The following is a 13,144-nucleotide window of genomic DNA, read 5'->3' on the forward strand; positions in this document are numbered from 1 at the left end:
GAGGGCGGGGCTGGAGCCGCCGCTAAAGGGGCGGTGTGAGCAGGAGGCCGGTCCGGGAGCGCGAAGGAGGGAGGCTGGGGCGGGAGACGCGGGGGCGAGGGGGAGGGGAGAGGAAAAGGAGGAGACAAAAAAATAAAAAAATCAAAGGCTGCGGCTTTGGTTGCGCCCCGTGAAATAAACAGAGGCGGAGGCGGTGGTGGTGGCGATCGGAGCCCACCGCAGCCCAAAGCGGGGACACGCACTTCGCCCTCCGCTTGGGCACTTGCTCCGAACTCCGCTCGGTCCTGGCGGGTGCGGCCGCCCCTCCAGGCCCGGGATTTCCGGGCCGATAGGCGAGAGAGAGGGAGGGAGCGAGCGAGCTGGAGAACACTCTTTTTTTTTTTTTTTTTGGTATTGTTATTGTTTTTGAGTCCAGCCTCCCCCTCCTCCCCTCCTTCGCCTTCTCCCCTCCCACAGCCCCCCTTCTCCCCCGCCTCCTCCTCCCGCACAACTTAAAGAAAGACGGAGCAGCGCGGCAGACTCCTTCATCTAGGGGAATCCGGGGCCGCTCGCAAGTTTACTACGCGAAGCGCAGCCAATGCTAAGCGCGGAGGACGCGGAGGGCTAAATACCGCGGCCGCCGAGCCAAACAATACCCGCCGCGCGCGGGGCGGCGCGGGCAGGGCCGCGGGGGAGGGAGCGGCCGAGCGAGCGCGCCGTGGAGAGGGCGCCCAGCCTCCGTCCGCCGCCCCCAGCACCCCCGCCGCGGCCAGGTGGAGCCGCGGGCCCCGCCGGGCTGGGCCGCCGAATCGCCGAGGGCTCCGCGGTCCTCGCCTCGCCCGCCTGCCCGTGCCGCGCGCGGCCGGCGCGCTCGGGCACCTTGGCCCTGCCGCGGCGGTGATCGCATTCTGCAGGCGCCGCTTGGCGCTGCCGGGCCCCGGGACCGCGGGGCGGGCGGGCGAGCGAGCAAGTGAGTGCGTGCGCGCGCGAGTGCGCGCAGGGGTGGGGGCCGCGGCGCTGCGCTCGCCCCCCGCCGACCCCCCTCTCCGCTCGGTTCCCCACGCCTCCCTCCCGCTCCCTCCTCCCGCCCGCCCTCCCCTGCCCTGCCCGCCCGCCCCCGCCGCAGCTCCTTTAATACACTTTGGTTCTCCGCCTGGCTTTGGACTCTTCTCCACCACCTCCTCCTCCTCCCGCGCCTCCTCCTCCTCCGCCGCCGCCGCCGCCTCCTCCTCTTCCTCTCCGCGCCTTCGCTCCGCGTCCGGCCGCCCGAGGCACATCCAGGCGGCGGCGGAGGCGGCGGGCGCAGGAGCGCCGCTCGCGGGACTGAAGCCGCCGCCGCCACCACCGCCGCCGCCGCCTGCGCTTGGAGCCGGGCGGCCGCTGGACGCAGCCCCGCGAGCGGGACGGGAGTGGGAGCCGAGGAAGCGCGGGGTTCGCCGGGGCCGGCGGGGCGGGCGGGCGCGCTGGCCATGCTCCTGGACGCGGGGCCGCAGTTCCCGGCCATCGGGGTGGGCAGCTTCGCGCGCCACCATCACCACTCGGCTGCGGCGGCGGCCGCCGCGGCCGCGGAGATGCAAGACCGCGAACTGAGCCTGGCGGCGGCGCAGAACGGCTTCGTGGACTCAGCGGCTGCTCACATGGGCGCCTTCAAGCTCAACCCTGGGGCGCACGAGTTGTCCCCGGGCCAGAGCTCGGCGTTCACGTCGCAGGGCCCCGGCGCCTACCCCGGGTCTGCAGCGGCCGCCGCGGCAGCTGCCGCGCTCGGGCCGCACGCCGCGCATGTCGGCTCCTACTCCGGGCCGCCCTTTAACTCCACCCGGGACTTCCTGTTCCGCAGCCGCGGCTTTGGCGACTCGGCGCCCGGCGGCGGGCAGCACGGGCTGTTCGGGCCGGGGGCCGGCGGCCTGCACCACGCGCACTCGGACGCGCAGGGCCACCTCCTCTTCCCCGGCCTCCCGGAGCAGCACGGGCCGCACGGCTCGCAGAATGTGCTCAATGGGCAGATGCGCCTCGGGCTGCCCGGCGAGGTGTTCGGGCGCTCGGAGCAGTACCGCCAGGTGGCCAGCCCGCGGACCGACCCCTACTCGGCGGCGCAGCTCCACAACCAGTACGGCCCCATGAATATGAACATGGGGATGAACATGGCAGCGGCCGCGGCCCACCATCACCACCACCACCATCACCCTGGTGCCTTTTTCCGCTACATGCGGCAGCAGTGCATCAAGCAAGAGCTCATCTGCAAGTGGATCGACCCCGAGCAGCTGAGCAACCCGAAGAAGAGCTGCAACAAAACTTTCAGCACCATGCACGAGCTGGTGACCCACGTCTCGGTGGAGCATGTCGGCGGCCCGGAGCAGAGCAACCACGTCTGCTTCTGGGAGGAGTGTCCGCGCGAGGGCAAACCTTTCAAGGCCAAATACAAACTGGTCAACCATATCCGCGTGCACACCGGCGAGAAGCCTTTCCCCTGCCCCTTCCCGGGCTGCGGCAAGGTCTTCGCGCGCTCTGAGAACCTCAAGATCCACAAAAGGACCCACACAGGTAACCGCGCGGGTCGGGTAGGGGTCGGGGCGCAGAAGGGAGAGAAGCCGTGGTTAGCTGGCGGGGAGAAACGCGCCGACCGCCAGCCCCTGCCCTGGAACGGGAGATGTTTCCGTGTGTGCGAGAGAGAGCCAGCGGCTTGTTATTGTTGGCGAATGAAAGAATATTATTATTGGGCTGGGTTTTTTCCATGTGCGGAAATTGAGTTTTAAATGATCGAGGTAACATCAAATGCATGCTTCGGGTGATGCAACTGCTTCGTTGGCTCAGCTTCGGTGAATAATTTCCGTCCTAAACAGAACGCAGAAAATAAAAGTACCCTCCAACTCGGTGCCCGGGAATCGAGCCTAGAGAGGATTTTGCCAGCTTGTCTGAATGTGCTTTTCTGCTCCGGGTGTGCGTCTGCGTTTTGAGTGGCTTGTGTGTTTTTCCACTTTTTTTTTTTTTTACTACGGGCCCAAACGTCCTTACCCGGACTGTTTCCCATTAAAAAATGAGTCTGGTGTGAGCCGAAGCTGTAAAACGTTTCTCTTTTTTAAAGTGTTTTTAAAGCCCATCTCGAGGTGGGTCGCCGAGCTTTACGGTGGGTTCGCAGCAGTCTGTGAAATTCTCTTAAGGGGCACCAGAGGGTTTGCGATTCCAAACTTGGACCGACAGCCGAGTCAACGAGAGCCCGGGGCGGCGCGGCCCCGCGGGGCAATCGCGTGAGAAGAGAGCGCCGAGAAAGAACGTGCCTCTCGCCTCATAGATTATTCATCTATGACCAGGTCCCAGCCAAAATCGTGCCAGACGATTTCCTAAAAGAAAGCCAAATGTTTTAGCAACTTCCCCCGTCAATATTTACTCCGAAGTGGGGGTGCGCCAGCGGCCTATTGTTCTCTTCCGGGAAGGGAGGCAGCCGAGGTGCGAGACAAGCTTTTAACAAGGTTTAAAATTTGAGAAATTTATTTGCATGAAATGCTCGCTTTCGAGTTCTGCGTCTGAGCGGATGTCTTTAAGAAACAATTTAGGTGCTAATGGAATTTAACGTTAAATGATCCCCTCTCCAAGTGGAACAATGTTGGAGTTTTCACACCTCTAAATGACTCCAAGCATTTGGAATTCTGGCAACAGAATGCGGGGACCGCCAGAAAATTCAAACAGGGAGTTTCTGAAAGCCTTGGCTGATCCCCCACCCCCACGGCCCAGCCTGCGCCTCTCGGCAATCTCTCTCAAGTGCTGCCTTATCTCATATTTCTCTCTTCCCCCAAGTTGTCTTCAAAAGGCTGGGAGTGCGACCGAGAATTACTGGTTAATTCAATTTGCAGAATTTTGGATGGGGGGGGAAAAAAATGCTGGCTCAGTCGCTATCCACAGTACGGTCCCCAAACAACACACAGCATCTCCAAATGTAATTGCCTACTGGCCCCAGAGAGAAGCCGACAGCAGCCTGTGTGATTCTGATAATGCCCCAAATATTTTGTCATAATAACAGCTTCTCCATGGCGAGACCAACTTGTTAGAAGCCGCGAGTCCAAGAAGCCCTGTAAGAAAGGCAGTTAGGCAGGGCTGGGGGGTGGGGTGGGGGCTACCCCAACTTGATCAGAGATGTGAGGACACGCGAGTCAGCCTAGAAGAAAAGTAAAATAGGAAGTTAAAAGCGCGGCGGTCAGGTGGGAAGGCGCAAGGGAGCCCCAGGCCCTTGTCGCCCCTCTTTTCTCCTCCCGGAGGCCTGGTCCCCTTCCAGGCCAAGGGGTGGGGTGGGAGGTAAGGGTTCCCGGGGGCGTGGGGGGTGGTGGTGGTGGTCTCCGGGCGCGCCGGCAGCCAGCGCGCGTGTTCGTGTCCACAGGGGAGAAGCCCTTCCAGTGTGAGTTCGAGGGCTGTGACCGGCGCTTCGCCAACAGTAGCGACAGGAAGAAGCACATGCACGTGCACACCTCGGATAAGCCCTATCTGTGCAAGATGTGTGACAAGTCGTACACGCACCCCAGCTCTCTGCGGAAACACATGAAGGTACCGCCGGGCAGGCGCGAGGAGGGCGAGGCGGCCGGGCTCACCGCCGGCCCCGGGGTGGTGGGGGGAAGCCGAGTGTCCCGGCCGGGCCCCCAGGGGGATAGGTAGGGGATCACTTTTGGGGATGTGGGGCACTTCTGGTGGCGGGGGAGGCCCGGCCCCACAGCAGCTGCACTCACACCCAGTCCCCTTTGGTCTCCCCTCCCGGCTTTTGTCTTGCAGGTCCATGAGTCCTCCCCGCAGGGCTCCGAGTCGTCCCCGGCCGCCAGCTCCGGCTACGAGTCGTCCACGCCCCCCGGGCTGGTGTCGCCCAGCGCCGAGCCCCAGAGCAGTTCCACCCTCTCCCCGGCGGCGGCGGCTGCTGCAGCAGCGGCTGCGGCGGCGGCGGCCGTATCCGCGGTGCACCGGAGTGGAGGCGCGGGCGGCAGCTCCGGTGGAGGAGGCGGGGGCGGCGGCGGCGGCGGGGCGGGCGGGGGCGGCGGAGGCTCCGGCGGGGGCAGCGGGACGGCCGGGGGCCACGGCGGCCTGTCCTCCAACTTCAATGAATGGTACGTGTGAGAGGCTTGGGCGGGGCTGCCTCGGTCCCTCTACCGGTAACAGCGCCGAGAGCACCCCGGTGATCGTTGTTAAAATTCCCAATCTGATTTTTATGATGATGAAAATGATTTTACCAGCAGAAGGATTTTTAAAAGTTCTTGTTGTTGTTGGTTTTTTTTTTTTTTTTTTTAATAATCTAGGCATGAAAAGCAACGATATCCCTTCCGGAATCTTTAAAGCTAAAAATATAAATAAAAAATAAAAAATCATTTTAAAAAACCCATAAAAATATTGAACCAAACCTCCCCTTTGCCTCCCTCCACGCCCCTTTCCCTCCCCACGCCTTTCCCAGTCTTCTGACAAACTGTACATAGCGGACTCCTTTCTTCTCCGAGGTGGTTTTAATGGGCTTCTTGGTGTATAGAAGTTTGTCCATTTGTAATTCTCCGGGATTTTGTTCCTCCTGCCTCTCTCCCCTTCCCTTCCCCAAGCGATGGGCTTCTTTCTTTTTCTCTTTTTAGTTTCCCCGGTTTCTTTTTAAGTAATGTGGAAGAAAATGGTTTCTTTTGTATTGTGGTATTGAATATTGTGTTCCTTTTTATGAGGCAACTTGATTGTAAACTTCATGCAACTATAGACTGGAAAAAAAAAAAAAAAAAAAGCCGTGCCAAAGTCTCCCTTCTGTTTCTTCAACATGCAGATCCACAGCACTCACATCCACATCACCGCCACCAACGCTTGTGAATGTATTTTTCTGTTAGCTGGGTTTACATGTGATGTTTTAGTGCTTTTGCAAGTTCAATTTGTTAGTTCCTGTATGAAAGATTGTGGGGAGGGGGGGAAGTAAACGTCGTGCTGTTAGCTTTTTCCGTAATAACACCCTTCCTTCTGTAAATACCCGTTACCATATTTATCCATTTGTAATTAAATTATGGTATTAACTTGCTACAGAGGAAACAATATTTATAAAGAATGTTTCTTAACTATAAATATGTACAATTGTGGGCATAAACTGTTTCAGATTTTTTATTTGAAGGTTTTAAGTGGTTTGATCATTTCTTGTGATATGTTTTGAGAGTAATGCATACAGAAATATAATAAAATGTGTTGAAACTGCACGAACATACTTTTTTTTTTTCCTAGCAAAGTTACTCAAGGAAATGGGCAGGAGTAAGCAGAGGGCTGATAGGGGTCTGGGTCAGCTGCCTCATTGAATGGGAGGCACCACCTCGAATTCAGGGGGGAAGGTGTATGCCTAGAAACTGGGCCAAACTGCCTCTCTGACAGAAAGTCTCAAAATTATTTTGTATGTCCTTTGTTTCTGTAGCTGAGAATGAATTACATTTTTGGAAAGCCACCGCAAGGACCCGGCCCGTAGGAACCTTCCGAGCTTCTAATGGCTCCATTATCTGAGGCGGTGCCTTTCTTTTGGCTGTTTGGACTGGACTGAAGAGCACTAACCATTTCCTTATTCTTTGTTTCCTCTCTTCCCTGCCCCCCTTTCCTCTCCCTCCCTCTGCAAAGCGGAGGTACACTTATTTTTAATTGCAGGTTTAAAACTGAGCTGAGTCCTTTGTTTTTGAACTTGGTTCAATGATGATAGTTTAAGGGCCCCTTTCTACTAAAAGTTTTTTTTGTTTTTTTTTTTCCCTTCCTTGAAATTTTAAACAGCTTGCTCAAGGCATCCTGCTTATCTGCCCAACTACTGCTCACCCATAAGTGCGATGTTCAAGGGAGGAAGGTGACAAATAGACTACACTTTGATTTAGGAAAACCACCAACCATCGGCCCCCAATAAAAGAGAACCTCTTCAAGAATTCCATGAAATCAAATAGAATAAGCTGCAGAGACTGAAACGGCCAGGTGGAAATGAGTGAGGCAACAGGACCGACCACCAGCTCTTCTCTAAGGTTTGCAGCCTCACTCCCCTCCCCTGGAAGAGTTTCACCAAGAGTTTTCAAACAAGATGCTCTAAGGGAGAAGGCAAAAATAACATTCAGAGTCAAAGGGTAGGAGTGGGGTCATTTCTTTTTTGAAATCCCTGAGGCTTCAGGACATCTCCATCTTCCTGGGGATCCCTGTTGCTCAGAGAGACCCTGGCAGGCCCGGAGTCACCACCCAGTGGTGAAAAGGTTTGGTTGCCGGGGGGTGGCGACACCCCCAGAGGATCCTCCAGTGGCACGCAGGGCTCTGCTGACTGAAGCTGATGGTGATGGGTGGGCGGCTGTGGCCGCTGGCCCTCCTCTCCCGCTCTGGCCCTGGGCTGAGCCGCAGGGACAGGCAGGGGAGGCTGAAGGGCCACTTGGGGAGAAGGGCAACTCTGACCTCCCAGAGGCTATGCTACCTATTCAATGGGGAAGGAAAGACGTTGGCCTGGGGGCTGTGTGTGTCCAGGAGGGTGACAGTGGCCACCGGGCTAGCCCTCCCCAGTGGCCCAGCGAACTGCCTATGCACCAGCTCCCGAAGAAATCAACCCCCTATTAAAATGAAATTTATAACCCCTAATAATATTAAGGAAAATTATTAAAATAATTGGCATATGTTACTGATCCTTGGGAGGTTTCATTGAACACATTGTAAGCTGTGAGTTTTTTCAAAGCCCCCATCCCTGGGGGAGGGGGCGCATGAATCAGATTAAATATTCATCATAACTTGTACAAGAATGGTCGATTTTAGATGTTTTAATGTCTTAGACTTTTTTTTTTGGTGGGAATTATTGGCTTTGAGACACCTCCCAAACCTAAGGAGAATGTTGGTGAGGATGGTGCTTTTATTTTTTAAAGTATCAACTGGAGGCCTTGGATTTTTCCCTTTGGGGAAAGAAGGAAGGCCGGAGAAGAGGACAGTCTCCCAGCTTTGCATTGGCCGATGGCTTTGCAGAGCTGAAGTCAGAGAGCTACCTTGGGGCCTTTTAGGTCTGGGGGTGCTGATGCTGGTTGTCAGCAGGAAATAAAACTGGGAAGGGGCCTGGCCCTGAGGAGGACCACAGCCCGGGAGTGGTCTCCTGGTCCATCCTAGGATGTGAGGAGCGGAGAGGGGCGGCTTTCCAGCAAAACATCCCTCTGTTCTCCAGGCCTTGCGTCCCACCGCTCTGTCCAGACAAGTCACAGATCCGACAGTGGGGCCGGGTCTTGGCCTTTCACGTCGACCCTACGCGACCCGGAGAGAGATGGGGGAGAGGGATAGTAAGGGTGTGAGAGCATCAGAGATAGGCGTGGGGGGCAGGGCGCCCAAGATCCTGCGTGGCCCCAAGGTACCTGGGCTTGGGGTGGAGGAGGGGTACTGGCGTCCTCACCCTCTCCCCTGCCTAAACAGACCCGAATCGAACCTGCCCTCGCCTGGCCTCCGGAACCACCGAACGGAGCCCAGTTTCCGCACCCACTCAGGGGAACCAGAGCTGCACCCTTGGTTCGCTGCCCGCAGGGACCGGGTCAGGGTCTGGGGTGGGGTGGGGGACACGTTTCTGCGAGTCAACGCCGTCAACTTGAACTTCAGATCTCCCAAACTCGCTCCTTTGCCGCTGCGCTCCATCCACCACCACCGAGTAAAACTCCCCGCCACGCGAGACTCGCTTTATCTGGAGGCAGCTGCAGCCCCCTCGGGAGAGAGCCATCGTTATTATTATTAATTATCGTGATCCTCATTGCATTATTAATGACCGCAGTGATAACTGGCATCTCGGCATCTGTATCTCCGGGTTCAGTGATGGGACATCAAGCTCCGGGCCGGTGAGGGGGGGTGAGGAGGTCGGTGCTGGGGGGAGGTCACTCCGGGAGCAAAAGCCCGGGTCAGTTCTCCGGACGAAAGGAAGCAGGTCACAGGCCCAGCAAAACCCGTCCCACGCTGTCCGCGCCCCGCTTTCTTTTCTTGGTGGCACCTTCTCTCTTCCTCCCCCCTCCCGCCCCCACCCGGTCCCTTTGTCTCTTTCTCAGACGGATGTTTTCAGTCTCAAGTGGCGTATGTATTTTCCGCCCAAAACTGAGATCAAGGGCAGATCCTAGGCTGGACCGGAGATTCGGGTTTCCCTGGGCTCCCTGCTGTCCTCCCGAGACCTGAGGTGGGCTAGGAGGCCCCGGGCTTTCCAGGCGACCGGTGGTCCTCCCGGCTCGGTGGGCCTGGCATCGGGAGGGGGTTCTGGTAGGTCGTTGATGAGCTCCCCCGGTGGCACAGCGGGACCCGAGGGGATCCACCGAGTTCTCTCACTAGGGACTCCCGTCCTAAACCCCCAAAACCATCACGCCGCGGAAATAACCCAAAGGGAACGCTAGCCTGCGTCCAAGAGCTGGGAAATAAAGGCCTCAAAATAACACCCCACCAAGATTCCAGTCGAACCATGGGATGCATTTTCACTTTAAGGGACACGTGCCCCGTAAAGCGACCCTAGGGATCCAAAGTAGGCGTTCAATAAATACTTGCCGATTGATGGATTAGAGTTTGGTATCGCTCGCGTTCCGCGGGAACTTGGAGAGCCTGGGCCTACAGCTACCCCCAGCAGACCGAAATGAATGGTTTCTATTTTTAACTGGCAGCTCAGAACAGGGCCTGAGAAATGTCTCCCTCTTTTCTACCCTCCTCCACCCTACCCCACCCCCACCCCGATCCCCACCCCCACAGGCCTCCAACAGATTGTTGCTGGGTTTTTTCTTTTAGGGAAGAATCTAGACCCTTCCAGACTGAACCGGGAATCTGGCATAAACCCTCAGGCGCGTCCAGCTGGGCTCCTGAGAACGAAAAGGCAGCGCTGGGCAATCTGAACAGGGTGTTATCAACGAGAGCTTCTGCAAACCAGAACCCGGGCAGCCCGAGGGTTCGAGTTCACGGTCAAGGCGGTGGAGCGACTGGGGCCGCAGCGTCCACGCCCCGCCCCGACCCTGCGCGGCCACATCCCAGATCTCGGGCGGGGTACCCGGGGGCTCGGGTCCTCCCCCTCCCGCCCCGCCCCAGCAGGGCCCAGTCGGGGAAAGGTCGGTGCTGGGGCCCCCTCTTCGCCCTCGCAAGTTTCCCTTTTTTGTTCCCAGGGGTCGACAAGCTTTTGCAGAGCTGACACTTCCTGCGTCTTGCCCGCATCCCGCATCTCGCCAGCCCCTCAATTGGGATGAAGTTCGGCGCAGCCGCCAGGCTGGAGCGAGGGGCGCCCCTTCCCTCGCGTGCGTGCACACAAACGGGCAGGCTGAGTCTCTCTCTCTCTCTCTCTCTCTCACACACACACACACACACACACACTCCTCTGACAACCCCGCAGCCCCCACTGCGGGGCTCGCGTGAGCACGATGAGCCACGCAGATTTGGGGAAGGTGGTCTGAGGACCCCTGCAATGGATGCTCTCGCCCCTCGGAGCATTCCTGGCTCCCCCAGCCCCTCCTCCAGCCTCTCTCCGAGGGGACCCGGCTTGCCAGGCCCCGAGGCCCCCTCCTCAGGCCTCCAGCCTGACACTAAGTTGGGTGGGAGCTGCCGCAGTCCGGGTCCTTCGGGCCCACTCCCCTGGGAATGTGATGGGCGACAGGGTCCCGCCTGCCTTCGGACCCCCGGGGGTGCGTTTTTGGGGGGGCGCCCCCGCACCTCTCAGTTAAACCAGGGGGAGCTGACTTTCCCCTACACTCACACAGCTCACCTCTCCAGCCTCTGCCTCAGTCCTCTCTTTTCCGAACCTCTGAAGCCAGTTTTTTGTTTCCTATCCCTGAGGCCAAGCCGGTGGTTCTGGGGAACAGATTGGCGCGCAGCGCCCCTAGAGAAGGTGGAAGGGGGTGTAGAAATAATACAATAATAATAATTTTAAATATAATAGTTGTGGCTAAGGCTCTGACACTGAGATGCCCCTGGGACGTCGGCCGAAGCCTGGGGAGGCTCCAGACCGCTGTTGGGCTGGGACTGGCCTGGGGTTCTCTTTGGGAGGGGGGGCTCCGAAGAGGGCTCTTGTGTTGCCCCCCGCTCCCCACCCCCAGCACCAAAATGTGGGGTCTGGAACCAGGCCGAGCCTGCAAGGGCCTGGCCGGGAGTGGCCCTGGAACTCCTGCTGCAGAGGCAGCTCGTTGGTTTTCTATTCTTACTCCTGGCCCACTGGGCCCGTGGTCGTTGATGTGGCCGGCTGTGGTTTCTCTAAACTCTTTGGAGTCGGTTGGGTCTGTTTGCCCACTGCTCCCCGCCACCCCCCGCCCCGGGCCTGTCCCCCCTCCCTCTCGTCGCTGGCAGATGAATGGTGGCTTTAATGAGCAGGGGCGCGGCGCTGGCCGGGCGGTTCTGAAGATGCTCTGACCTGTATGGAGGGCGCGAAAGGTCAGGCGCTTGCAGGGCCGGGCTTGGGCTCCTCCCAGGCCCACGCTGCTCGGATATTGATCCTGGGAGAAAGATAAACAGAAAAGCTGGACATTCGGTCATGAATACTAATGAGCCGGGGTAGGAGTTTTAATTGCTCTGGACTTCCTTTTTTATTTTTTTTCCAGTTAATCTTTATTGCAGACTTCGGAGTCGGTCTTTCGAAGCTTCGTTTTGTCTCCTCTCTCCGCCTTCCTCCTTATATTTTCATTTGAATTGTTCAGGCGAAAGAGACCCATGTCAACTTGACTTTTTTCCCTCTCGCAGGGCTGGTGTGCAAGAGCCCACAGTTCGGGTTCCCAGCGTGGGGCTTCTGCTGCTCGCTAATTCTGGAATGTAGAGGAGCCTATAAAAGAAATTGTTTCAGTGTGGTTTTGGTGAGCCAGCTTCTTGACTTCCTCACCTTCATTGTTTCAGAGACTTCGTGTGTCCTTGGCCTTTAAACTTCCTCTTTACAATTGCATCTTTTCTCCAGGCATTGAGCCCCCTTTTTACTCCAAACGGGTGCCTTCCACCCCCAAGGTTTCCCTTTTCTCAAGTCTCCAGCATTTGACACCGGCTTTGCCAACCACAGGGTCTAAATGTTTCAATCTAGCAGTGAATTCCTAGGCAAGTGAGTCGACCAGATTACATAAAAGTAGTACTTTTCTTTGGTACCTATAAGCAATAGTGAAATCTGAGATGGGAACCTCAGGTAATTCCCAGAGATTTCTGCCTCTTTTCTTGATATGTATTTGATAACTTAGACTATTTTTTTTTTCTGAAAATAAAAGCCATTCTTGAATTGAGTTTTCTCCTGAAGCTGTATAAATTGACTGGGGGAAAAAAAAAAAAAAAAAATTGACTGGAAATCCCATAAAGCAGCTTCAGCTGTGTGATCAGGCGAGAAAAAAAAAAAAGTGCAAGCCCATTTCTATAACAGACTATGTAGAAATGTGTTGAAAATGAAGACAAAAAGAAAAAAAAATTAGCTACACTAGAATAATTTTCAGTGTTATTCTGATTCCCAAAGTTTTGGACAAACTAAACCCATATTTCACATCATTGCCAATAGGTCCCAGTGTTGAAGTCTCCTGAGGATTCTGTTTCACTTACACTTTTCAGTCCAAACTTTTTTTCCTTCACACAATGATTTATTATGTAGGTAATTTTAGGGGATACAGTTTACAGCTTGAATTATTAGACTGAACACCTCTGGCTGACACTACGCCGCCTTTTTTTTTCTGCCTGCAGCTGTGAGTCACAACCCCATTTTCATACCCAACTGCTGCACATTCCTTCACAATGTATATTTCCTTCTTGCAGAGATCAAACATGCTTTGGTCAAAGTGTTTATTTTAAAATACAGGAAAATTAAAACTAAACACAGCTTTACTGAAAAAATCCCCAAATGTATCATATTTTCCTCCTCCTCCGGTGCCCACCAAAAAAAAAAAAAAAAAACTAACAAATTGCACCACTTTCTGGAATAAAATTTCAAATCCAAGGAGAACACACAGGCACCTACAGACACAATTTTCATTTTACTATTGAAACACATCAGGAAACCTCTCTCTTCTCTTCATGTTTGGACTCCTATTTGGATGTCTTTAGTTTTTCTCTGTAAAAATGTCACATGTTAAAAACAACAAAGACAACAGATCCTTAAGAAGATGCTGACAGGCGTCTATTTTATTCACCAACCCACACACTCATTTCTGGTTCAGTTTCCCATCCTGGTATTTTTATTTTAATTGTGTCTCCCAGAATATAACTTCAGGGGGAGAAGGATATTTTGAAGTAT

The 13,144-nt window shown here is 55.7% G+C and overlaps 1 protein-coding gene across 2 annotated transcripts; it reads left to right on the forward strand.

Moving 5' to 3' along the window:
- The first annotated feature begins 1,448 nt into the window (after window positions 1–1,448).
- On the forward strand, window positions 1,449–5,070 carry ZIC2 (Zic family member 2). 2 transcript variants are annotated; one of them, XM_055541878.1, is made up of 4 exons: window positions 1,449–2,520; window positions 4,349–4,512; window positions 4,735–4,886; window positions 5,025–5,070. In XM_055541878.1, exons 1-4 carry the CDS (start codon window positions 1,449–1,451, stop codon window positions 5,068–5,070), a joined length of 1,434 nt encoding a protein of 477 aa, XP_055397853.1. The 2 variants fall into 2 exon arrangements, with proteins under 2 accessions (XP_055397853.1, XP_055397852.1); XM_055541877.1 differs by having other exon boundaries at window positions 4,735–5,070.
- Window positions 5,071–13,144: the final 8,074 nt, after the last annotated feature.

The sequence above is a fragment of the Bubalus kerabau genome, chromosome 12 (assembly GCF_029407905.1).
Source record: "Bubalus kerabau isolate K-KA32 ecotype Philippines breed swamp buffalo chromosome 12, PCC_UOA_SB_1v2, whole genome shotgun sequence".
NCBI lineage: Eukaryota > Metazoa > Chordata > Mammalia > Artiodactyla > Bovidae > Bubalus > Bubalus kerabau.